The sequence below is a fragment of the Gobius niger genome (genome assembly GCF_951799975.1).
Source record: "Gobius niger genome assembly, chromosome: 7".
NCBI lineage: Eukaryota > Metazoa > Chordata > Actinopteri > Gobiiformes > Gobiidae > Gobius > Gobius niger.
This window is the reverse complement of record NC_136858.1, coordinates 703,834-729,508: the sequence shown is the minus strand read 5'-3', so window position 1 is coordinate 729,508 and position 25,675 is coordinate 703,834. Positions and strand designations below refer to the sequence as shown.

The 25,675-nt window shown below is 42.3% G+C and overlaps 1 protein-coding gene across 1 annotated transcript; it reads left to right on the top strand.

Annotated features, from left to right (window-relative positions):
• The first annotated feature begins 9,758 nt into the window (after window positions 1-9,758).
• cav2 (caveolin 2) lies at window positions 9,759-18,973 on the top strand. The gene is made up of 3 exons (XM_079560180.1): window positions 9,759-9,957; window positions 15,304-15,491; window positions 18,598-18,973. The coding sequence occupies exons 1-3, from the start codon at window positions 9,796-9,798 to the stop codon at window positions 18,746-18,748; spliced, it is 501 nt and encodes a 166-aa protein (XP_079416306.1). The 5' UTR covers window positions 9,759-9,795; the 3' UTR covers window positions 18,749-18,973.
• Window positions 18,974-25,675: the final 6,702 nt, after the last annotated feature.

Genomic DNA, 25,675 nt, shown 5'->3' with positions numbered 1-25,675 from the left:
AAAAATTACGTACTTGCATCTAGTCCCTTTAAAGACACTGTAGAAAAGCTCTCCTTCCACACAGACAGTGACACCAGGCCTATGAGCACCGGGACCTCCTGACCTCAGTGTGAAAGGGAAGAGAACACAATGATCAGCCACAGTGGATTTCTTCTTCCCTGATGCACGGGCGTATTCCAAAATGACCACGTCAGGATCCATCAGGCTCACAGAGTGAAAAAGTGGATCAGGGAGCATGAGATCAGATCTGAACCTCATTGACAATCTTTGCAATGTGCTGGGGAAGGCTTTGTGCAGTGGTCACAGTCCCCCATCATCAATAGAAGATGGCGAAACATTAACGACACTAGATCTTTGTTTAAGTTTATTAAAACAAAACCATAGCTCAGCTTCACTGTAGTGATAGAAAAGTGCTGAGATGTTCTGACAGATGGTGAGACATAGTTCACATTTTGTCCATAACTGAGCTGTCGGTTCTTGCGTCTGCGCTTTGGGCCACGATCCATCACTGAGCTCAGTCCGTCCAACACATACCGAGAGCTCCAGCTTCTGTAGGACTGACCTGCCTGTGAACCTCCATCAGAGTCAGTTATCATCACTGCACCTCCACCGCTTTACTGACACAAATGTACAACAATAAAACCAAAATGTCCCGTAACTATTCATCACATTGACCTGAACTGAGTCTGGTGGTGTTGAGGACGTTCTGCTTCTCATCGCAGAAGCTTCTTCTGAAGACGAGGCACAAAACAGAGTCACAAGGAAAGAGGAGAGAAACTGCGGAGGATCTTCAGTCAAAACATATTTCAAACCAGTCAACAACAACAATAACAACCATTGCTGCACCATTGCGATTGACTGTGGAATTGCGGGAAGCGAATGCAGAAATTGCATAAACTGTTCAAATTGCATAAGTGGCTTAATTTGCATAATCTAATTTGCATAAACTGGTAAAATGCATAAAATGTCATGTTGCATAAACTGTATTCACCTTATTCCGCCCCGCCCACTTTTGCCACTTTTTGGCAACTCGTTGTCCAGACACTTCCGGTCGAGCGCGAAACCCGTTCATTTAAAGGGGAAAATATTCTCAGCTCAAATCTGATGTTTAGTCGATTGATTTGTGTAAAATGGCAGATGTTCATTTGTACCAACATGTCGACACTGCAGCGTTTCTCAGCGCGGCCGAAAAACGGCTTTGTTTTCGTGCAGTGACTGATTTTATGTGGACTTCTCCAGCCCCATGTTAACACATAGGAGAAAAGGGGCGGGACCAATTCATGGCGGCGCCCACGCGAACCTCCGGAATAAGGTGGATAAACTGCATAAAGTGGTAAAATGCTTGAATGGGTTAATTATGTAAATTGCATAAGCTCTTTAAAATTCATAAATCCTAAATGGCATAAACTCTTAAGTTGCATATACGGTTTAAAATGCATAAACTGGTTAAATCCCATAAAGTGGTTACTTTGCATAAATTATTAATATTGGTAAATGGTCTCAGCTTATATAGCGCTTTTCCACCTACATTAGGCACTCATAGCGCTTTACAGCGCTTTTCACCCATTCATACTCCCATTCATACACCAATGTACGCAGACACTGGAGGCAATGTGGGTGAAGTGTCTTGCCCAAGGACACAACGACAATGTGCACTTTCAGGAGGTGGGATTCGAACCACTGACCTTCTGATCATGAGACGACCCGCTCTACCATCTGCGCCACTGCTCTAGAAAATCGGGAAAAAGATGGAAGAGGAATAATAATAAAGAACATGAAAACCATTAACTGATGACAATCAATGAACCTCTTACCACCAGCACCGACCAAACACATCATCTCCAGGTTTTTGTTTCACTCATGCAACGAAACATCCACTTTAGTCGCTCACAGACTCCAAACTTGACAAGATTTTGAAGTTGTTTTCAGAGGGACTTTTTCAATCTGTAATTTCCAGCCTCATTTATTCAGCTTTGAACACAAAAAAACAAGGCCATTTTAATTCACTTATGATTAGCTTTTTCCAAAACTAAACAAGATCCAAAATCCATCCATTTTCCTCCACCGATCACATTATGGCGCCCCCTGCAGGTGGTGGGTCCACAGAAGGACGGCCTCATGGTTCTGACCGGGCCTGTCGGTCTCTCATAAGGAGCTTCTGAACCGCTCTGTGTCTGACCCGTCACCGAGGACCCACGAAGCCCCCGACAACAGAGACAACAGAGCTCCAGGATCAGTCAGGCTCAAACCCTCCACCACGTTAAGGTGGCGGTTCCAGGACGGGAAGACAAAACCCCCCCTGAGAAATCCAGATATGATGTGCATGTAAATCTGACAGGGGAACAAGGGTTTTTGCTTTTAAAGAGGGGGTATTCTGCTTTTTTCAGTCCCATAGCACCAGTCTATATCACACTACAATGATGACAAACCTTCTGTTGGTCTGTAAATGCAGTAAATTAGAATAACTGCCTTGTATAAAATGTCTCTCTCAAAATGGCTGTAGTGAATGTCTTGAAATAGGCCTCTGTCTCTTTAAGGCCAGACACTGCAGGTGAACAGGGAAAAAATGTATATTTACAGATATCAATTTGAAACTTTTGCTGTCGATCACTGGCATAAATGTGAGAAAAAAATACATTGCAAGTTTTCTGTCATTTTATCTTTTCATATAAGAACAAGGTGTTTTATGCCTAAAAATGCCCCAAATGTCCCATCTTTTCGGTGACGAAATCTGAATAATGGATAGAGCTACATTCAAATTTATGGTTTAATTTTATAGATGAATGAGTTGACAAGACTTTCTCAGAGGGGATTGTGGATTTCTTGTTTAGTTTCAAAATAAGCTGTTTTTTAGTGGAAAAATTTGTAAAAATTTAATTTTCGCCTTATTTTTTGACATTCAAAACTCAATAAATGGGGCTTAGGGATTAAATAATAAAAATCTTCCAAATATTGTTCAGTCCAAGGCTGGAAAATTTGAAGTCTTTATGTGCTGCTGACGTGGACATAGTGTCGCCACAATGACAGAAAAATGTGTTTTGAGAAAAAGGCCCTTGAAATTGTGTTCTCCCATATAAGTCTATGGGGGAACATTGAATCAGTGCAATATTTAAACATGCTATTGTGAAGATTAGGTATATTTTCTGTTTCCGGGTGAAAGCTTATATGTTCAGAGACCAATCTGGCCCAAAACCTGAAAACTGAAAAAATTGAGTTTTGCCTGTAGTGTCTCCCCTTAAGAACCTCTGAGCCTTTCCGACACGCCCCCTCCACACGCTGTCTGTGGCATCAGTGGGGAGGGGGTTCTGCTGAGGAGCAGGGGTTGGTTACTCGGCTGGTGAGGAAAGCTCGGAGGCGTCTCCAGGAGGTGGGGGCGTTCCTAGGAGGACTCAGGCAAACCTATCCCTAAAATGGCCGCCATCAGAGTTTTTACAGATTACTCAGAAATACGTGAATGTGCCAAGGCAACACTTCAGGCATGTTTTTAATGAGGGAGTGACATAACAACATGATGGAAAGCTTGAAAAAGTCCATTTTGCAGAATACCCCCCTTTAAATGAAGAAAAATGGACTTGGATATCAGTGCACTTGAAAAAGGAAGTTTTTGTTTTTTGTTTAAAGGAACAGGCACCGATCTTCAGGAGCAAATCGACGTCCGCGTGCTCCTCAGGTGTTATTACTCCTGACAATATAGTTCCCCCCGGCTTAGAAAATCAACATGTTTAATTTTGTGTAACTATACTTGGATCGTGTAAATACTCAGGTAACTGTATTTAAAAAGGGGAAACATGGAAGAGCTCGGTCGCTTCCAACTTCACCGTTTGGCCCCATAGAGGAGAGGAGGAGAGGCTAAATGCTAAGTGACTGAGAGCACACACAAAGTCCAGACAGGTACACAACAACTCGTCTAATATCTCGTGTAAAAAACGTGTCCTGTTCCTTTAAGTGCAAACAGACTTGTTCCACAGGCAGAATCTTTACTTGGAAATAGGGCTGCTCGATTATTGAAAAAATAATAATCACCATTATTTTTTGTCATAATTGAAATCACGATTATTCAACGATTATTTGTTGCCTTTAAAAAAATGTCTTTCTTTATTTTATTTATTTATTAATCAAAACACTACACTACACTTTATGTTTTCTGGACAGTCATAAAAGTACAAATGATTTCAAGTACGCCTTGATTAAAGAGAGGTCTCTGTTTCACACCTGCCCCCTGCTGGCCAGCCCTCACACCCGCGCAAGCAAACTAAGCAGTGCGGCCTGATGACATCATCACACAGCGCCGTTTGTTTTTATGTCAGACAAAAGCATGAGCCGCGGCACGTGAAAAGTGAAGGGAAAATAATCCCAGCGGCCTGAAATAACGCAAGTCTGCTTTGCAAAAAAAAAATGGCCAAAAAAATAAATAAAAAAAAAATTGAAAAAAAACAAAAAAAAATTGGAAAAAAAAAAATATATTATCGATTTTTTGCGATTATGCTAATTTTGTAATCGTTTACTGTTGTAATCGAAATCGTAATCGAATTTCGATTAATTGCATAGCCCTACTTGGAAAGTTAAGTTTTCTCACGTGAGGCAAATATTATTAACTTATTAGTCCATGGGCCAGACCAAATATCGGTACCGAAAAGGTGGCAAAGGCTATCATTGATTTTTAAGTAGGTCCATGTCTGAGGTTTATATTTTTGTATGATAGCCTTTTTAGAGTTACAGCTTTATCATAGTTTTCAGCTATTGAAGTGAACCAACGCCATGTCAAAAAAGTCGCTTTTGACACTGGTCCATATTTTGGTTGAGGCCATTTCCAGCCCATTAGATACTGATTTACACCATTGTATTTGGTATCATTGTAAAGAAGACATTTTCATGTTTCATTTGAGCCCAAATGTACTACTCTGTGACTATTACCGTGGTAACCAAAGCTCCTCAAACACAAACCTGAGGACGTTTTTTCACCATTTTCATAAAAACAGTTTTACTATGTTTAACGCTGTTTCTTCAAGGAACATCACAGAGACAAATGTTTGATACTGGGCCACTCTCTAGACTCTGACGATTCAGGAAATGTATAACATGTCAGTACTTTCTCAACTTAAGGCCTCACAGTGAGCCCCGAAGTAAAAAATATCCACCTCACATGAGCCTCTCCCATTGAAATAAGCCTATATCTGCCATTCTAAGGTTGGAACCGCTGGTGAGACATTCTGTCCAGGACAGGCCAATGCAACTTGAAATTACATTTGTGGAGAAGAACAGTTCTGTATTTTCACCAAAAAGTTGTTCATATATTTTATATTTTATAGCTATTTATCATAAACTATGCCATACACACAATGGCATTCTGTTTCTTTCACTACTATAATATAGTCCTGTACATTTGTCTAAAATGTCTCAATAATCCAAGATAATTCCAAAGGTTTGTCTTTGTAGACACCACATGGTCATGCCAAAAATACCACATGTATTTGTTTTACACTTAGTTAATGTATTTGCTGTAGAAAACTGTGCTCTGTTCTGAAGCTGAATTTGCCATAAACCACACGTTTACTATGAACATCACCCTTTTTTACTGAGTAAATGAATAAAGTAAATAATTTTGTAAGGTAATTTCAGTATAGTTGTTTTATTTCATTACTAATAAAGGAAATATAGTAGTATAAAGATGGTGAGGTGTGAGGTGTTAAAACCAGGAAATGAAGAGTCAACACAAAACTACAGCTTAGCCTCATCCAGAACTAAGCAAAAAGTTATTTTAAGTTCTTTGTACTTTTTTGTACTTTTTTTGTGTGTGTACGTTTATTTTTTATGTTGTGTAATTTATTTATTTTCTTCCCAGGCATATTGAGTCTGTGCACATGAAATATACTGTATAAATGAATAAACAAAATTTTACTTATTAGTTTTATGGACAGAACTTAAAGACACAGCCAGGAACCGGAGGGTGTCCGGTTTGGGAACCCCAGGATCTCAGGTGTTGTTCTGTTGGCTTCATCAAACCAGGACCTTCAGCTGCCCTGGGGCGGTTTGCAACCGACTGTGAAGCGGGATGAGTATCAGCACCTCCAAATCCGAGGCCATGGGTGGCTTTCCCTCTACAGGTCGGTGGAGAGGCCTTGCCTCAAGTGGGGGGGTTCAAGTGTCTCAGTGTCGTGTTCACGAGCGAGGGACGGATGGAGCGTGAGATCGATAGACGGATCGGTGCGACATCATCAGTGATCGTTGTTACTGTGTTTGTTGTGGTGAAGAGGGAGCTGATTTACTGATCGATCTATGTTCTACCCTCACCTATGGTCATAAGATCTGGGTAATGACCAAAAGGACAAGATCGCAGATACAGGCGGGTGAAAGGAGTTTCCTCAGTCAACTAAGAGGAGCTTGGAATAGAGCCACTGCTTTTCCCATCATAACTTAGCAGATAACAAACCTGTTGATGATTGTGGAGGTTTAAATGTAGAGTTGTGCCCATATCCTGAATTTTTATTCTTCATGCTCTTCAGAATATGCTGGAAACAAATCTTTTGGCGATGGCACTTATTGAGTTGTCATCCCGGACTGTGCCACCTCTGCAGGTTCAGTATCACCTCAGGCTGACAATAGTTATATCGAGCCCAGTCAAATGCAACTAGAAAACTGTCTCTCGGAAGCTCAGCAGGCTCCACCTCTGAAACCATTCCTTTGGGATTGTCTCTTGTTGCCTCTTGTGCACAGTTTATCTCAACACCTCAACAAGTGTAGAGTGAAAAAAGAACATGCAAATTGTAGCATGAGAATACTTTATCCAGCACAAGGAATGTATCACAAGAGTTCTTTTGTTGAAATTTGTGTTTTTGAAGATACTTCATATGCTCAGACTAGACTCAACAAGGTGCACATGAAATGTTGTATGAGGAGATGAAAAACAGCAAGTATGCAAAGGGAAGTGGTGAGGACAATGCAGAAGAACAAGGGTCTGAGGCCGATTGATTCTAGATTTGGACATGCACAGAGAAGGGATCGAGGTCCAGAAGAAGACAACGAAGTGAAGATTTATGGATATTCCGAACTTTTACAACTGTTTGTGAACTGTAATTCAGATAATGGATTTCAATTGGAGCCACAGATCGAAGCTGTACGTTATTGTGCCTTTACAATAATTAACCATTTAACTCATCCATCTGCCCCTGGAACATGTCAGGAGCAGTGGACAGCCATGCTCATGTTCAGAATCACCAAGTTAGAGGATTATCCTCCTGTGCATCTTTTACGTTGATGGAAGAAACCAAAGCACCCCAAGAAAATCTGTCCAGACACAGACAGAGGATGTAAACTCCACAAAAAACACCTAAATTGAACTTCATGCTGAGAGGCAAGAGAACGCTAAGCACTAAGACTAACCACTGAGGGCATGCAATCTCTCCTGCGCATTCAACACTTTTTGGGCCAGATCTTCCACCTGGCGCAAGGACAGTGCTGCTCCAAACAAGACAAGACCCATTGTAGAAGGTTCATACTGTCTTCTTAGGTTAAGGCTATTGTAGTTTTGTTTCTTATAGTAAGACAGAAAGGTTTAGTTTACCTGCTTGACTAGTTTCGATCACTTCCTGTGATCTTCCTCAGAAGCGGAGCTTACGCCCCCTACTGAAAGTTACTGAAAGTAACAAGTATCACCGCTGGATCAGAGAAGCCATCGAGATCAGGAAACGTGCACCAACATCTATGAACCGGGACGAGGGAGCGTACACCTTATCACACACTTGGGACGCCGTCCTGGAGAAGGCGCCAGTCAGTAGGGGGCGTAAGCTCTCCCTACTGACTGGAAAATCCATGTAAGCTGCCTACGACACGACACCTCCACCACCAGGTGTCGCTTCTGAGGAAGATCACAGGAAGTGATCGAAACTAGTCAAGCAGGTAAACTAAACCTTTCTGTCTTACTATAAGAAACAAAACTACAATAAGACAAGACCCACATTCTTTTCCTAGTTTACATCGTGCTGCCTCATGTTCTTCCTTTAGTGTTATGGGCTTCTATAAGCTCTATCAGGTCAAACTAAAAACTTGAGTTAACCACTGTCTGTGTCTGAGAGAAAAAGATGTAAAGCCGGTCCTGCTATGTTTCCAGGTTGTACTCAGCCGTAATTCACCCCCACTCTTACACCACCTTTCTCCCTCGCCCCTTCCCGGTCGCGGAGTCTGGTTGGAAGAAAACACAACATTGCCATTGGTCACAAGTCGCCATTGTCAACTGTTGCAGGAAAAGCTTGGTTCTTGGATAACCAACTGTCTAACCAACTGCAGTTTGTGTGTCTTCTTGGACATAAAGGTATTCCCTTCGCCCTTTTCTATCAGCATAATGGTTTTTGTACAAGGGGATTCAAGAGTGACTGAATGTCTAGCTGTCACCTCACAGCAAGAAGTTCCTGATATCCCAGGCCATTTGGGACCTTTCTGTGTAGAGTTTGCATGTTATTCTTTTCGTTTCATGTCCCCTGAGTTAATTTTCTGTAGAATCCAGTTCTATACGGTAGAACACCTTGGTACTTCTAACCTAGCTTTTGGCTCAAAATCTAGCGATAGTTAACCCCCTTTTGTCCCTTTTGTCTCCCATTCGACGGCACAACTCTCTAGAAGCAAAAGATAATGGTGTCTGCAATGTTATATCGCTAGAAATGTTATTTTTTTACCAAATACAAATGTAAAATGACGTGGTTTCAATAGTGAATGAGTGAAAGTGAATGAGACTGTCAGTGAGTGCATTGTGTAGGCTACATAATATGGATATTATTTTTACAATTTAGGATACAGTTTATATAATACAGAATAATTGTAATTTTTATAAATGTAATTTCAAGTTGCATTGGCCTGTCCTGGACAGAATGTCTCACCAGCGGTTCCAACCTTAGAATGGCAGATATAGGCTTATTTCAATGGGAGAGGCTCATGTGAGGTGGATATTTTTTACTTCGGGGCTCACTGTGAGGCCTTAAGTTGAGAAAGTACTGACATGTTATACATTTCCTGAATCGTCAGAGTCCAGAGAGTTGCCCAGTATCAAACATTTGTCTCTGTGATGTTCCTTGAAGAAACAGCGTTAAACATAGTAAAACTGTTTTTGTGAAAATGGTGAAAAAACGTCCTCAGGTTTGTGTTTGAGGAGCTTTGGTTACCACGGTAATAGTCACAGAGTAGTACATTTGGGCTCAAATGAAACATGAAAATGTCTTCTTTACAATGATACCAAATACAATGTGTAAATCAGTATCTAATGGGCTGGAAATGGCCTAAACCAAAATATGGACCAGTGTCAAAAGCGCCTTTTTTGACATGAGGGTGGTTCATTTCAACAGCTGAAAACTATGATAAAGCTGTAACTCTGAAAAGGCTATCATACAAAAATATAAACCTCAGACATGGACCTACTTAAAAATCAACGATAGCCTTTGCCACCTTTTCGGTACCGATATGCCAGATTTTGGGGTTTGGCCCATGGACTATATCTTTAGTGGGTGTATTTTAGATCCAGTTTTTCCCCCAGTTTTATTATTTTTATCTTGTTCCCGGTCATGTATTTCGTGCGGTGTAACTCTGTGTGAGCAGAACTTCAACCTGAAAAACAACTTCAGCCTAATTGATGTGACTTAGTCTAAATGTCGCCTCCGCCTCTGCGCTAATGACCGCGCGCTCTGAACAGTAGCGTCAGTCATCGCCCCCGTGCGCGCCCCCGCGGTGCCCGGGAGCGCGCACGTCCCCGTGAGTCCGCGCCGTGTTGCCTTTCGCCCGCGCTGCTCTGTGCCCCCGCCGCGCGTCACGATGGGTCTGGAGAAGGAGAGACTGGACTCCAGCGTCATCATGGACGAGGACGAGTTCAACCGATCCCTGGAGCCCATCCTGTCCGGGAAGCACGCGCCGTACGCGGGCGCGGCGGGCGCGGCGGGCGCACGGGACCCGCAGGACGTCAACGCGCACCTCAAGGTAATTACGCAGCGGACGCACGCGGGAAAGCGCCTGTCAGGGTTTGGATGATGGAGTTTGGGAAAGTTCATTGTGTTGGAAAGGTTTGTGCGCGCGGTCAATACCTGGAAGTGCGCGCGTCAGAGGCGGCACGAGCGCGATGTGATCACCTCCAGCAGAGTGAAAGTGAGACAGGTCAATGGTGGGACAGATTAAATATGTGTCACTGAAGCGTTTCCTTTTGGCCCAAAGTCACAGAAACAAGTCAGAAATATCACAGTCCGGAAGGTTCGGGCCAGGGCTGGAAGTAAAATGGGCCCCGGGGCTAAGGTTTTTTCAGGGGCCCCCATATGTATGTCTGTCTGTCAGATTTCTCTCTCTCTACAATGGAAAGCTAAATGAATGATAAAAAAAAAACAATTAAATATATTTGAGCTCCATAGATACAGACGGCAACTCGTCATAGAAGGGGGCGTGGCCTCGCCGAGGGGGAAAATAGAATCTTTAGAGAAACACAATTTTTCACTCTTTTCAGCCATTTTCTGGTGGAATATGAACTTATTTATCAGATACAAATAAAGTCCAGTGTAAATCGGGCCCATATGGATATTTTCTCACAGCAGATTGTTCAGTAGAAGTGAAAAAACGGCAGTTGTAGCTAGCGCTAGCTAACCGTTAGCATTAGCCCGATGCTAACATGTAGCATTCTCCGTTATTGATGTATTTATGGGCTGTTGAACCACTTTGCTCCTCTCCATGTCTTTGTATCATTATTTAGTAGAAAACTATATTCATAATTCAGCGTTTGTTAAAGTAGTTTTTGAATAATTAGAGAACATTTAAATGTTTTCAAAATTGTTTTCCCCTTAACTGTTTTCAAAAATGACCATATATGCCGTCTGTACCTATGGCCCTGGTGGAAGAACCGTTACTGCCAGACTGGTGGGGGGGCATATTTAAGAGAGAGATTTTTTATTTTATTTTAATGGTGCAATTTGGTGCATTCTCATTTTAATGCATATTTAAATTTCTGAGCCAACTCAATGACAACGGCTCAGACCTTGTTTGGACCTAGTTTATTCCTGGTTTATTCCTGGTTTTGTCATCAGATGACTTGGTACAAAGTCATCTGATTTACACATGAGCGAGTCTGCAAAGAGAGAGGGAACTCTTTTCTCCTCATGCCGAGGGGCCCTTCAGCCTGCTGGGCCCCTGGGCTTAGCCCCTGTGAGCCCTGCATGAATCCGGCCTTGGTTAGGACACAATATGGTTCATTTCTGAGAAAATAAGGGATTTTTTTTAATGGCTCAAATGCAACAAATCTATGCATTAATCATTTCTAAAACATTTATTTATTGGTTTATCTGGTTGGGACAGTGCATGCTAATGAACATACATGTAAACACGCCCCACACGCCCCACACGCCACACACGCCACACGCCACACGCCCCACACGCCACACACGCCACACCAGAACGTGCTGTTCTGAGGACAAGCAGAGCCGACTTTCATCAATATTTGGGTTGTTTTGACCTCAGCTCCAGAAGTGTTGCAGATCCAGGCCTGAGCGGAGCCTTGGGCTGATTTCCATCCGCTGTCCCTCACTCGCATTCTCATTCATCCTGCCTATTGTACATGTTTTCTCTGCTGTAAACTGGGATTTACATTCATAGGTGCTTCAGATGTTTGCTATAGATGCTTTGAAAAACCCTCCAGGGAAAAAGTGTCGCTCGATCAAACAAAAGCATTGACAGTTAACAGGTCCCGGGTTGGAGCCCTGGAAGCTACTTTTCATTTTATTTTTTCAAGTAAATAAGTGCAGCGTTTGTCATTGTAAAACCGTACGACGAAACTGTGCTCAGGAGTCATTCCCGAGCCAAACCAGACCAGCATGTTTTAGATGAAACCTGACAGGCTGCCTTCAGTCCCCTCTGAAACAGTGCACCGCCTCCTGAGCTTGTTCCTGTTTCAGAGCGTGGTGTCCTGCACTGGTCAGCTCCACCCTCCTCCTCCTGTCGTCGCTCCCTGAACGGCCAGTCTCTGACATAAGCAGCCGATGATGAGTGGAGCTCCGACCATGACGTCACCTCCTCCAGACAAAGCTACTTTAAACTAATCCACTGATTCAAGCTGGTTTTATTCTGTAAATGGATGATTGTTTTCCACCGATATCGTTCATGGCATTTACGGGCGAACCAGAACAGTGCAACAAAAACAAGACATTATTTATGTTCTCACACCCAGCACCGGCTCCAGAACAAATAAAGATTCTCACCATCAGAATCTACTGTGATGCACCAAAACTGAGGGTGCAAAGCTTTTAGAAGAGGGTCCCAATGCCCCCTTTGGCCCCCCCTGTAGAACCGGGCCTGCTCACACCAAACAGTCTGAGTCTGAGGCAGGAAACACAAGCACATGATCCACTTCCAGCACATCCTCCGAACTTGACCTCCTGGGTTTGTCTCGAGAGTGAGTGAAACGTGAAAAGCAAAGCGGTTTGTGTTGAAGAGTGAAGGAAGCGGTGAGTAATGGCTGGTCAGGGCGGCCCACTTCACTTCACGCCGTTTTCTTACAGGCGTAGTTTTCCAGGTCTGTGTCGTGGATCGGCTCAGTGGAAAATGTAAGGTCACTTTTTAAATGGAGGCAAACACTGGAGGTTTAGTCCAATAAGAGCTCAGAGCTGCTGGGGAGGGAAGAGACTGCAGGTAGAAGAGAGAGGGTTTAATTCAGCTGCATTTGTGTGTTCTTAGTCAACTAGAAAACGTCTAGAGCAGGGGTCACCAACCTTATTTCAGCTGAGGGCTACTTTAAGAGCATTAAGTTGTTTGAGGGCCACCAGTTAAAAACAAATCCTAAAGACTTTAATGTACACTGTTCACTTATAGGATATTGACCCCACATTATATTAAAATAGCTTTATTTTAAACTCATACTGAGTCACAAGAACCGAAATAACTGTAATTTTAAGAATTAGATTCAAGAAAATGTGTTTTACACTTTAGAAAAAGTCCCAAGGGCTACTGGACATGCCCCAAAGGGCCCCTGGGTGCCCGCGGGCACTACATTGGTGACCCCTGGTCTAGAGTGACTGTGATTCCCATAACACGCTTCCCTCCCCCTCGACGAGGCCACGCCCCCTTAGATGACTTGTTGCCATTAGGAAGTTAGGAATGAGTTTGGACACAACTATACCTTTTAAAATGACAGTACAAGCTTTCAGTCATGTGACTTTTGTTGTTATGGAGGCCATTTTGAACACCAAAGTAGCATTATGCAGTACTACAGCATGTAACAATATCTCTACTCAGGATATAAAAGAAGGATGACTGATCGACAGTGGCATTTTTATGTACCTTTACAAGACTCACATTTATGTGAAGAAACCAGTGAGTCAGTGTTTAAGATGTTAGCATGCTACCAGTTAGCATTTAGCTTCAACTGCACAGCTCTGACCTCTCCAAGAGGAAGCCCTGAACTACACTCAAAACCTTTGCTACAACATGTGACAGAGGTCAGAGCTGTTACTGTCGTATTTCCTCAGTGTTCACAGATGTGGCCACACATGTGTTTATCGTGTTGAAGCCACAGTTGCTAACCGGTAGCATGCTAACATCTTGAGCAGCTCAAACACTGAGACTCTGTCGACAGAGAAAGGTTTTCTGTTTCCTCTTTGATGTGTTCATTTAGTCTTCAGAGTGAAGCGGATCTTTTTCCTGCTGTAGCTCCACAGACAGAGCTGCAACATCTGTGCCACATCTGCTGCTTATATCACATGAACGTGTTTTAACTGTTTTCTTCTTGAGCAATGATTACGAGTTCATAAAAATGTCACTGTTGATCTGTTGTCTTTCATTTTCATCCTGAGAAAAGATATTGTTACATGTTGTAGTACTGCATAATACTACTTCGGTGTTCAAAATGGCCGCCGGAACTGTGCGTGATGTCATTGGAAACGCATATATATGGCTGATGTGGCGTTGTTGGTTATAAATGGCGGATGTGAGGGTGGTGTTGTTGATTATAAATGGCGGATGTGAGGGTGGTGTTGTTGATTATAAATGGCGGATGTGAGGGTGGTGTTGTTGATTATAAATGGCGGATGTGAGGGTGGCGTTGTTGATTATAAATGGCTGATGTGAGGGTGGCGTTGTTGATTATAAATGGCTGATGTGAGGGTGGTGTTGTTGATTATAAATGGCGGATGTGAGGGTGGCGTTGTTGATTATAAATGGCTGATGTGAGGGTGGCGTTGTTGATTATAAATGGCGGATGTGAGGGTGGTGTTGTTGGTTATAAATGGCTGATGTGAGGGTGGTGTTGTTGATTATAAATGGCTGATGTGAGGGTGGTGTTGTTGATTATAAATGGCGGATGTGAGGGTGGTGTTGTTGGTTATAAATGGCTGATGTGAGGGTGGTGTTGTTGATTATAAATGGCTGATGTGAGGGTGGCGTTGTTGATTATAAATGGGCGGATGTGAGGGTGGCGTTGTTGATTATAAATGGCGGATGTGAGGGTGGCGTTGTTGGTTATAAATGGCTGATGTGAGGGTGGTGTTGTTGATTATAAATGGCGGATGTGAAGGTGGCGTTGTTGGTTATAAATGGCTGATGTGAGGGTGGTGTTGTTGGTTATAAATGGCGGATGTGAGGGTGGCGTTGTTGATTATAAATGGCGGATGTGAGGGTGGTGTTGTTGATTATACATGGCGGATGTGAGGGTGGCGTTGTTGGTTATAAATGGCGGATGTGAGGGTGGCGTTGTTGATTATAAATGGCGGATGTGAGGGTGGCGTTGTTGATTATACATGGCGGATGTGAGGGTGGCGTTGTTGATTATAAATGGCTGATGTGAGGGTGGCGTTTTTGATTATACATGGCTGGTGTGAGGGTGGCGTTGTTGGTTATAAATGGCGGATGTGAGGGTGGCGTTGTTGATTATACATGGCTGATGTGAGGGTGGTGTTGTTGGTTATAAATGGCGGATGTGAGGGTGGCGTTGTTGATTATAAATGGCGGATGTGAGGGTGGCGTTGTTGATTATACATGGCGGATGTGAGGGTGGCGTTGTTGGTTATAAATGGCGGATGTGAGGGTGGCGTTGTTGATTATACATGGCAGATGTGAGGGTGGCGTTGTTGGTTATAAATGGCGGATGTGAGGGTGGCGTTGTTGATTATAAATGGCGGATGTGAGGGTGGTGTTGTTGATTATAAATGGCGGATGTGAGGGTGGCGTTGTTGATTATACATGGCGGATGTGAGGGTGGTGTTGTTGATTATAAATGGCTGATGTGAAGGTGGCGTTGTTGATTATAAATGGCGGATGTGAAGGTGGCGTTGTTGATGATGGACTTCTGATCCGCAGGTGGTGTTTGAAGACGTGATCGCCGAGCCAGACTCCGCCCACAGCTTCGACGGCGTGTGGGTGTGGAGTCACGCGGGCTTCGAGCTGGTCAAGTTCCTGTTCTATCGGCTGCTGACCGCGCTGCTGGCCGTGCCCATGGCCTTCCTGCTCGGGCTGGCCTTCGGACTCATCAGCGCCGTGCACATCTGGTACGTTTGGGAATATTCAGATCCTCCAGCGAGGTACTCATGGGTTTGTCACAGGGTCTCTACACCAGCAACAAGTTAAAGCAAACATCTTTAATGACTTTTAATGACTTTTAATGTTTAATCCCAGGGGAAGGCCTGTATTAAGATATTTTTCCATAAACCGCAGTTGCAGATAATGCCCCGTTCATGTGGTTCTGGAAAAATGGAGATAAATATTTGCCTCGGTCTGAAAATGTGAAGAATTTGAGGAGTTTGTGTCAAAGTTGACGTCAGGCCCAGAACAGTCAACAAAAGAGGAGAGAGAGGGGAGAGAGAAGAGAGAAGAGAGAGGAGAGAGAGGGAGAGAAGAGAGAGAGGGGGAGGAGAGGGGAGAAGAGAGAGAGGGGGGAGAGAAGGAGAAAAAGAGAGGGGGAGGAGAGGGGAGAGGAGAGAGAGGGGGAGAGAGGAGAGAAGAGAGAGGGGGGAGAGAGGAGAGAGAGGAGAGAGAGAGGGAGAGAAGAGAGAGAGGGGGAGGAGAGGAGAGAGAGGGGAGAGAAGAGAGAGGGGAGAGAAGAGAGAGAGGGGAGAGAAGAGAGAGAGGGGAGAGGAGAGCGAGGGGGGAAATAGGAGAGAGAGGGGAGAGAGGAGAGAGGGGGGAGGAGAGAGAGAGGAGAGAGGGGAGAGAAGGGAGAGGGGAGAGAGAGAGAAGGGGGAGGAGAGGGGAGAGAAGAGAGAGAGAGAGAGGGGGGAGAGAGGAGAGAAAAGGGAGAGAGGAGAGAGAAGAGAGAGAGGAGAGAGAGAGAGAAGAGAGAGGGGAGCATAGACTGTAAAACATAATGGACGTCTTATGCTCACTCCTCCCCGTTTACCAGAATGACCACGGCCGTGGGGCAATTCATGGCGGATTTACAGACTCCTCCTCCCCAGCTCTGACGAAGCATGTTCCTAAAAAGGACATACGGGCGGGATTTTCACCGTAGACTCGGCCCTTGCGTGACGTGTAGCTCGCGCTGCTCCAATGCTAACAGTCCGAGCCTCATTAAGTACGAGATTTCAAAAACTCATATTGAGAAAACCAGCCTGGTTTCATATATTGTTATTAACCCAGCGTTATCTCAGGAGGAATATCTAGCCTAGTCTAGTGTTGAAACAATTGAAACCAGGCTTTAAAGTAGTTTTTTTTTTCGGGATGTCCCGATCTGATATGCAGTATCGGTAGCCGATCCGGACATTTTGAGAGTATCAGATTGTATTGGATTTAATTTCCGGCCTGCAGGTTCATCACAGCGCTGTGGTAAACCCGAAGCCGCTGCAGATTCAGGACCACGCCCACAATGCCATCGCTAAGCTAGGCTACTCTCGCTAACAGCCGCTAACACCTGCAGCCTGAACACTCACACTGAGGACAATCAGTCGCTAAAACATCATAACGGCAAAGAGAAGTTTCCTTTGCAGAGCTTCAGTAGCTTCTACAGAGGAGCCAGGAAGACGGAGACGAGAGGCTCTTGTAGGTTTCACACTTGTGTTAATTAGCCATGTGCTCCTCATGTTTATGTCTTTTACATGCCCTAAATGAATGAAATAGACCTGAATGGCCATTGAAGCAGATAGAGCTGAAACTATATTATATAGTAGTTTTTCATGTATTCTTAACAAAAGTAAAGCTTGTATTTTGTTGTGCTGGTTGAACTCATGGTCTGGCCTTAAATGATGTTTTTCTGATCCACCTGCAGAGTCTCCGTCAGACTCACTCCTGACTGAGGCCTCAAATAAATCAGTCAGAAGGTTAATTTCTGCTTCAGGCTCTTTCCCAAAGATAAATCAGTAAAAAAGTGACATAACTCTCAGTTTCCCACTCGGGCGCAGGTGGAGCTCTGATTTAAAGCTCGTCAAATACTGTCAGAGAAGAACAAATTATGCAACGAGTGGATATTAGTGTTTGACCGAGGAGTGACCCAGCGGCACGGCTACTTTACTTTACTTTACTTTACTTTACTTTACTTTACTTTACTTTACTTTACTTTACTTTACTTTACTTTACTTTACTTTACTTTACTTTTTCCTCCAGAATCTCCAGGACCAATTGTTTGGAAGGTTTTCACCGCTGACATTTTCTCATTTAGTTTTAGTCTTGTTTAAGCCGACTAAATCTAAGTTTAATTTAGTCAACTCTGCATTTATAATATTGATCATTCTTAAACTCTCAACCCCGACATTTGGCTTTACCCAAATCTAACAAGCTTCTTGAAAAAAAGTGTCAAAACAGCGACAAAAACACCATAAAAAATGGATGAAAAAGCGAGGAAAAAATGCGAAGAATAAAGCAACAAAAAATGACAAAAAATCAAGACAAAAACGCGGCGACAACTAAACAAATAAAGTCATTATCAGTTTTGCAGGTCTTAGCTTTCAAATGAGACGTTATTCAGGCCTCGAGGCTGTGAGCTCCAGTCCAGAGGCTTCTAGATTTGGGTAAAGCTGAACTGGAGAAAATGCGGACGAGTGCATTTTTCCAGTTGGGATTTACCCAAATCTAAAAGCCTATAGGCCTCATTTGAATTCTGGAAGAGCACAGAAGGGCCACTGGCTCTAGGGCCACCAGTCCCGCCTCAACTGAGCTTTACCCAAATCTAAAAGCTAAAAAGAAAAGCATCAAAATGGCGAGAAAAAGAGGATGAAAACAAAACAAAAATGTGCTGGAAAAGCAACAAAAAAGTGACAAAAAAAGAGGATGAAAAGTCAACAAAAACGTGAGAAAAACACAACAAAAAATGACAGAAAAAATAATGAAAAAAAACAACAAAAATATGACAAAAATTACGTGACAAAAAGTTTCCATCACTTTTGTAGGTCTTAGCTTTCAAATGAGGCGTTACATTGTTGCTCTCCAGTCGAGAAGCTTTTAGATTTGGGTAAAGCCCAGTATAAAAAAATGTGAATCTAAAAGGAATTCCATAGAGTATGGTGCACCACAAGGTTCAATTTTGGGACCATTATTATTTATTATTTATATTAATGATTTTACTTCTGTTTCTATGACCACATTTCCAGTTCTTTTTGCTTCCCGGCCCCGCCCCCGCTTAAGGCTCATAGTAGTGGCTTGATGACCTGTTCCCTGTGATTCCAGGCTGGTGACGCCGTGTGTCCACAGCCTCCTGATGCTCCTGCCCTCGGCCCAGGTCATCTGGAGGAGTCTGACCGACGCCTTCATCTCTCCTCTGTTCTCCAGCGTCGGCAAAATGTTCTCCTCCGTCCGGGTGAGCGCCGTGGAATACTGACCGCCACGGGGGGGCGGAGCTAATCCTGCGAGCGCCATACTGAGGCGGGAGTCTACAGAGGACAAGCGGAGAATGAAGAGCCCCTTGAGGATTCCAATGGAATAAACAAACAACAACAGAACTGACTTTAGCGAGAGCTGGAACCTCAGTTTGACCGTTCACCCACTCTGACGATGGAGGTTTAGCTCCTCCAGAAAATCACTGGCTTTGGATTGAACACGTTCGCCCAAGGATGAGCTGCTCCACACTTTCTGAAATCACTCCCTCTCCCCTTATGCACCAGACAACTTCACTTCTTCACTTGTTTAGAAGCGTCAAACTCCGAGGTGAAGTCATCGTGAGGTCCTCAGCTGATTCTAGTCCTGACTCTGATGTTTGCAACACAAACAAGCGAATATTAGCCTGAAGTTAGCAACACAAACGAGCGAATATTAGCCTGAAGTTAGCAAAACAAACAAGTGAATATTAGCCTGAAGTTAGCAACACAAACAAGCGAATATTAGCCTGAAGTTAGCAACACAAACAAGTGAATATTAGCCTGAAGTTAGCAAAACAAACAAGTTCATATTAACCGGAAGTTAGCAAAACAAACAAGTTCATATTAACCTGAAGTTAGCAACACAAACAAGCGAATATTAGCCTGAAGTTAGCAACTCAAACAAGTGATTATTAGCCTGAAGGTAGCAACACAAATAAGTGAATATTAGCCTGAAGTTAGCAACACAAACAAGTCTATATTAGCTTAAAATTAGCAACACAAACAAGCAAATATTAGCCTGAAGTTAGCAACACAAATAAGTGAATATTAGCCTGAAGTTAGCAACACAAACAAGCAAATATTAGCCTGAAGTTAGCAACACAAATAAGTGAATATTAGCCTGAAGTTAGCAACACAAACAAGTCAATATTAGCCTGAAGTTAGCAACACAAACAAGCAAATATTAGCCTGAAGTTAGCAACACAAACAAGCGAATATTAATCTGAAGTTAGCAAAACAAACAAGCGAATATTAGCCTGAAGTTAGCAAAACAAACAAGCGAATATTAGCCTGAAGTTAGCAAAACAAACAAGCAAATATTAGCCTGAAGTTAGAAAAACAAACAAGTGAATATTAGCCTGAAGTTAGCAACACAAACAAGCGAATATTAGTCTGAAGTTAGCAAAACAAACAAGTGAATATTAGCCTGAAGATAGCAACACAAACAAGTTCATAATAGCCTGAAGTTAGCAACACAAACAAGTTCATAATAGCCTGAAGTTAGCAACACAAACAAGCGATTATTAGTCTGAAGTTAGCAAAACAAACAAGTGAATATTAGCCTGAAGTTAGCAACACAAATAAGTGAATATTAGCCTGAAGTTAGCAACACAAACAAGTGAATATTAGCCTGAAGTTAGCAACACAAACAAGCAAATATTACCCTGAAGTTAGCAACACAAACAAGCGAATATTACTCTGAAGTTAGCAAAACACACAAGTTCATACTAGCCTGATTGAACTTTTGTACACGTCGGACATTTAAAAAGCCGCAGACTTTAAACATTTCTGAAAGTTTCCATTCTCATTCTTTTCTCCATAAACAGCGTGAGAAAGAAACGTCTTTTCTCACTAAAGCAAAGCTCACAAACAAACCAGAGTTAAGGCCCATTCATCCTCCACAAGACACGAGATCTTTGTTCTTGTTCTGGAACGAGGACAAAGTTGGTCTGGGCTCTGACATTTCATACTATACAAGACGTGTTACTGCTGAACGGCCACGCCCACTTTTTCAGCCAAAACAATCAGGAATTACAGAAATAAAACGAGCCATTTGAGTTTTCTATTATAAATGTATCAGACATGGTATTGCAAACATTGGTTAAATCATGTTTGACGTCTGTGTAGACTCTCAGGTTTTGTCCATCCAAGAACCTTCATGAACATGTTGGTGATGTTTCCCAGTGTTTGATGAAGGTCTAAGGTGAACAAGCCTGTCCATGAGCCTGACCACTTTTTTATCACTCACTTCTTTCACGCAGGAAACTCCAGGCTCCTCTTCCTCCTCATCCTCATCCTTACCCAAATCATCCACGTGTTTCTGACCTTGTAATCCTTCAGTGAAGTATTTTACTGCCTCAAAACTATCCTTGTCGTCTCCTGTTTTCCACACCGGTTTTAGGAAGTAGACATTGGCTGTTTCCCAATTGCCAGGATCCTCGGCGTCTCGACCACTTCGGACGTCATTCGCGTCATCACGGCGCCGCCAAGTGGTTCCATTTCACTTGGACCACTCGCCCCCTCGCAGCTCGACTCCTCCGTTTGGCTCATTTACGAAGGATACAGCAGTGGATCCTCCGCTGCCTCGGAGAGCTGAAATTACCCATGATGCACTGCAACATAGTTTCTTTTTTCTTTTCTCGCAAAACTTTATTAGTTTGAACTCACTTTAAAAAAAGTTTGGTTCCACATAAACAGTTTCCTGGCCTCTGTTATTCATAAAACAGTTGTTTTAATGAGCATAGATTGACACGTGACATGACGCAGCCGCTCCGGAGGCCGTTCCATTTGAGCTCAAAGGCGGCGGAGAGAGGACACTCCGCTCCGTTTTGGAGGAGCCGCCACCGAGGACGTCAACGAAGTGGCCAAACGGAGGACGGATCCTCGCAATTGAGAAACAGCCATTGGATTCTCACTTCCTTGTTCTGGGAAAATGTACCCCGCCCACAAAAAATCCAGCCAATCACAGCCAGAGTTCTCACAGCCCTGCCGAAATAGTTCTGCTGAACCAAAGTGTCAAAAAGAGCTGCTGAACAGGAGCTCCTAGTCTTGTGGAGTATTAATTAGTTATCACAGATAAATAAAAGGCTTTCATCATTCAGTGTCATTATCCATCCGTCATTTACGGAAAAAAAAGTCCAGAAAAATAAGTGAATTACTTGATTTAGACATTCAAACAGTCATATAGACATTTGTGAATGAAAAACAAAGCTGCCATGAGACCTAACAGGATTTTATTGGTGATGGAAAAGCCAGTTTGAAGAAGAAGTAAGCTTAAAATTAGCAACACAAACAAGCAAATATTAGCCTGAAGTTAGCAACACAAACAAGCGAATATTAGCCTGAAGTTAGCAACGCAAATAAGTGAATATTAGCCTGAAGTTAGCAACACAAACAAGTGAATATTAGCCTGAAGTTAGCAACACAAACAAGCGAATATTAGCCTGAAGTTAGCAACACAAACAAGTGAATATTAGCCTGAAGTTAGCAACTCAAACAAGCAAATATTAGCCTGAAGTTAGCAACACAAATAAGTGAATATTAGCCTGAAGTTAGCAACACAAACAAGCGAGTATTAGCCTGAAGTTAGCAACACAAACAAGTTCATAATAACCTGAAGTTAGCAACACAAACAAGTGAATATTAGCCTGAAGTTAGCAACTCAAACAAGCAAATATTAGCCTGAAGTTAGCAACACAAATAAGTGAATATTAGCCTGAAGTTAGCAACACAAACAAGTTCATAATAACCTGAAGTTAGCAGCACGAGCGAATATTAGCCTGACTGAACTCTTGGACATTAATAAGTTCCTTGCATTTTTTGTTTTGGGCTGAGTTTGTAAGAATGTGTCAGATGAAGACTGTATCTTTGTGATATATCAGACGTTCAAAAAGCTGCAGACTTGACACATTTCTGAAAGTTTCCATTCTCGTTCTTTTCTCCATGAACTCCTTTTCCCACTTGTTTCTGTGACATGAATCCCCCTCTTTACGTTATCCTCCACCTTCAGCCGGACCTGCACATGTGCTCATGTTTCCAACCACAAATGTATGTTTCTGCTGAAGGGAAGTGACTATTTTTGTCCCATTTATTTAACAAGGACCTGCTGCCATGGCAACCTCCTCTGTCCAAACACGGCCCGGCACTTCCTCCTCCCGCTCTGGGCCAGGGCAGAGTCCAGGCTTTAGGGAGAGAGACCTGTGACTATGGGCGTGAGGCGGGAGATACAAAAACTGTTTGCAGGAAAAGTCATTAATTGGAGTCAACGTTTTATAAGAAATTCTCATTTAATGCGCCTTCATTTTAGCATAATTTATTTAAGGACTTTTCATGTGTTTGGTCTGGTTTCCTCTCCCACCAAAACATGTATAATAGGGTTTCCTCTGGAGCAAAGATTCCCCTGAAAAAGAGATTCTGAATCTGACTGGGATTCCATAATACCACTAAGTCATCTATCTACGCTTTAAATAAAGTAAACTTTACTCTAAACTTTGGGAACTGAATGAACTCGAAAACACAAGTACAGAAGAACCTCTTATCAGACTTAAAGTGATCATCTGGAAGTCTAAATGTTGAACACATTTTATAAAATATGCAAAATCGACACCAGGTTTAAAGTTTAAAGTTAGCAAAACAAACAAGATTATATTAGCCTGAAGTTAGCTACACAAACAAGTTCATATTAGCCTGAAGTTAGCAAAACAAACAAGTGAAAATTAGCTTAAAATTAGCAAAACAAACAAGTGAATATTAGCCTGAAGTTAGCAAAACAAACAAGCGAATATTAGCCTGAAGTTAGCAAAACAAACAAGCGAATATTAGCCTGAAGTTAGCAACACAAACAAGTCTATATTAGCTTAAAATTAGCAAAACAAATAAGTGAATATTAGCCTGAAGTTAGCAAAACAAACAAGTGAATATTAGCCTGAAGTTAGCAACACAAACAAGTTCATATTAGCCTGAAGTTAGCAAAACAAACAGGTGAATATTAGCTTAAAATTAGCAAAACAAACAAGTGAATATTAGCCTGAAGTTAGCAAAACAAACAAGCAAATATTAGCCTGAAGTTAGCAACACAAACAAGTGAATATTAGCCTGAAGTTAGCAAAACAAACAAGCGAATATTAGCCTGAAGTTAGCAAAACAAACAAGCGAATATTAGCCTGGAGTTAGCAAAACAAACAAGCGAATATTAGCCTGAAGTTAGCAACACAAACAAGCGAATATTAGCATTTTATAAAATATGCAAAATCGACACCAGGTTTCGCATTTTCATGTAAAGTAATAATATATATATAGTTTTATTGTAAAGTCCCTCCTTCCCGGATCTCAGCGACCAAGCAGAGTCTAGTCTCCTCCCGTGTCGACCAATGAGACGAGCTTTTCCTGTGAACCCGCCTGTCAGGTCCAATCAGGAGGGAGGGGGAGGAGCCTGTTCCTGCTCTCCTCATTTTGGGGGGCTTTCTGGTTAAAGGAGTTTGATTGTTTACTTTACAATTTGACTCTATTGCTCCTCACTTTGCAAACTTACAGACTATCACTTTAACTTATTGAGTACAAGTTCATTTCTAACACATCTCCATTTTGATTTGATCTTGAACAACTGACTTCATCGTTTTATCCAGATGAACTCTGTGTAGTTTACTCAACACGCCCGACTTACAGCAACATTGAATTATAAGTTGTTTGAACTGGCATTTGCAAACATAATTTACAAGTAAAACCAAGTACAGACAGTTTTACTCCCCTTTACCAGCACTTACATTATTGGATTAAAGATGATCTTACACCTTTGAAGAAAACCTGTTTATTTCATGTATTTAAGAGTGTTTTAACATATTTACTCTGATGAGATTATGATGTGTATATAATGGCTTTGCTTTGAATAGATCGGAAACAGAGATATTTATGTTGTTTCATGTTCAGGTCAAATTGTGTTAATATATAATCGAGAAAAATCGTTGATTTTACTGTATTTTCAGAATAAAGTTACTTTAATCTCCAAATGTTTCTGTATTTACTGATGTCACACTGAGCCTCTCCTTGATTTTTATTCCAGGGTGTGTTTTTGGTTGATTTATATTTCCCCGCTGTAAACATTCTTTAGGACAAAACTCCCTTCAACACAAATGAGCTCATACATTTAGAACGCTTCCTGTTTCAGTCCAGCACGCCACAATAAAAGCACCGTCTAATTCATTAGTTCAACTTTCTTTCTGCCCAACTATTAACAGACAAAACACTTCAAATGTGTGTATTTAATTATATTCCTGCTGAACTAATCAGTGCTTTTATTTTGGCGTGCTGGATCGAAACAGGAAGTTGTTTTGATTTGAGGTTGTGCACAGTCAATTTAATAAAAGTTATATTTGTTCTTATCTCACGGCGGCACAGCAGAGAGAAGGTCTTCTACCACTAGAAACATGTACAATAGGTGACCTTCAGCCTTGGCTCCACATCTGGATCTGGGTCAAATGCAGAGGAAACATTTCTCTACGGAGCCTCAAAGGGAGTCTTGAGTTAAGGAGAAACACGAAGAAACTTTTTTCATTGATGATTTAAAAATGAATCACGCAGAAGCAACGGGATTGAATCTGTCCTGTAGTTTTGTTTATTATACCATTATTAACCTCTTACCACCCGCCTAAACCAAATGCATTCTGTCCTCTTTGGTTATTATATAGGCCCGTGTAGCACCTCATTTGAAAGCTAAGACCCACAAAACTGATCTTTTTCCTCGCGTTGTTGCTGTGTTGTGTCACCTTTTATATGTTTTTTTTATTACGTGGAGAAAACCAAGGAGATGCTTATATACACACGCTCACCCGCCCTGGACTTGGCCCCCACCATCATTCATAATCAGACTGTTGAAAGAGTAAATAATTTTAAATACCTTGGACTCACTCTGGACAATATGCTCACCTTTGATCAACATGTTACAGACATTCACAAACGGTCCCAACAAAAACTCTATATCATCCGCAAACTCCGCGCTCTATGTGTTTCCCCACACCTCCTGCTCCTCCTGTACAACAGCATCATCCAACCCATCCTGCTCTACTGTTCCCCCTGCTTCTTCAACATGCTCACCATCAAAAACAAGAAAAAAATCACCAATAAGAAAGCAGTCACACGCCTCGCACGAACTATAGCCATGGACCCCGATCACC

Bases quoted from the DNA above. Each gene is read 5' to 3' on its own strand.
- cav2 (XM_079560180.1), top strand. From the start codon at position 9,796: ATGGGTCTGGAGAAGGAGAGACTGGACTCCAGCGTCATCATGGACGAG. The intron at 9,958-15,303 runs GTAATTACGCAG...TCTGATCCGCAG, and splicing joins ACGTCAACGCGCACCTCAAG to GTGGTGTTTGAAGACGTGAT. The intron at 15,492-18,597 runs GTACGTTTGGGA...CTGTGATTCCAG, and splicing joins ATCAGCGCCGTGCACATCTG to GCTGGTGACGCCGTGTGTCC.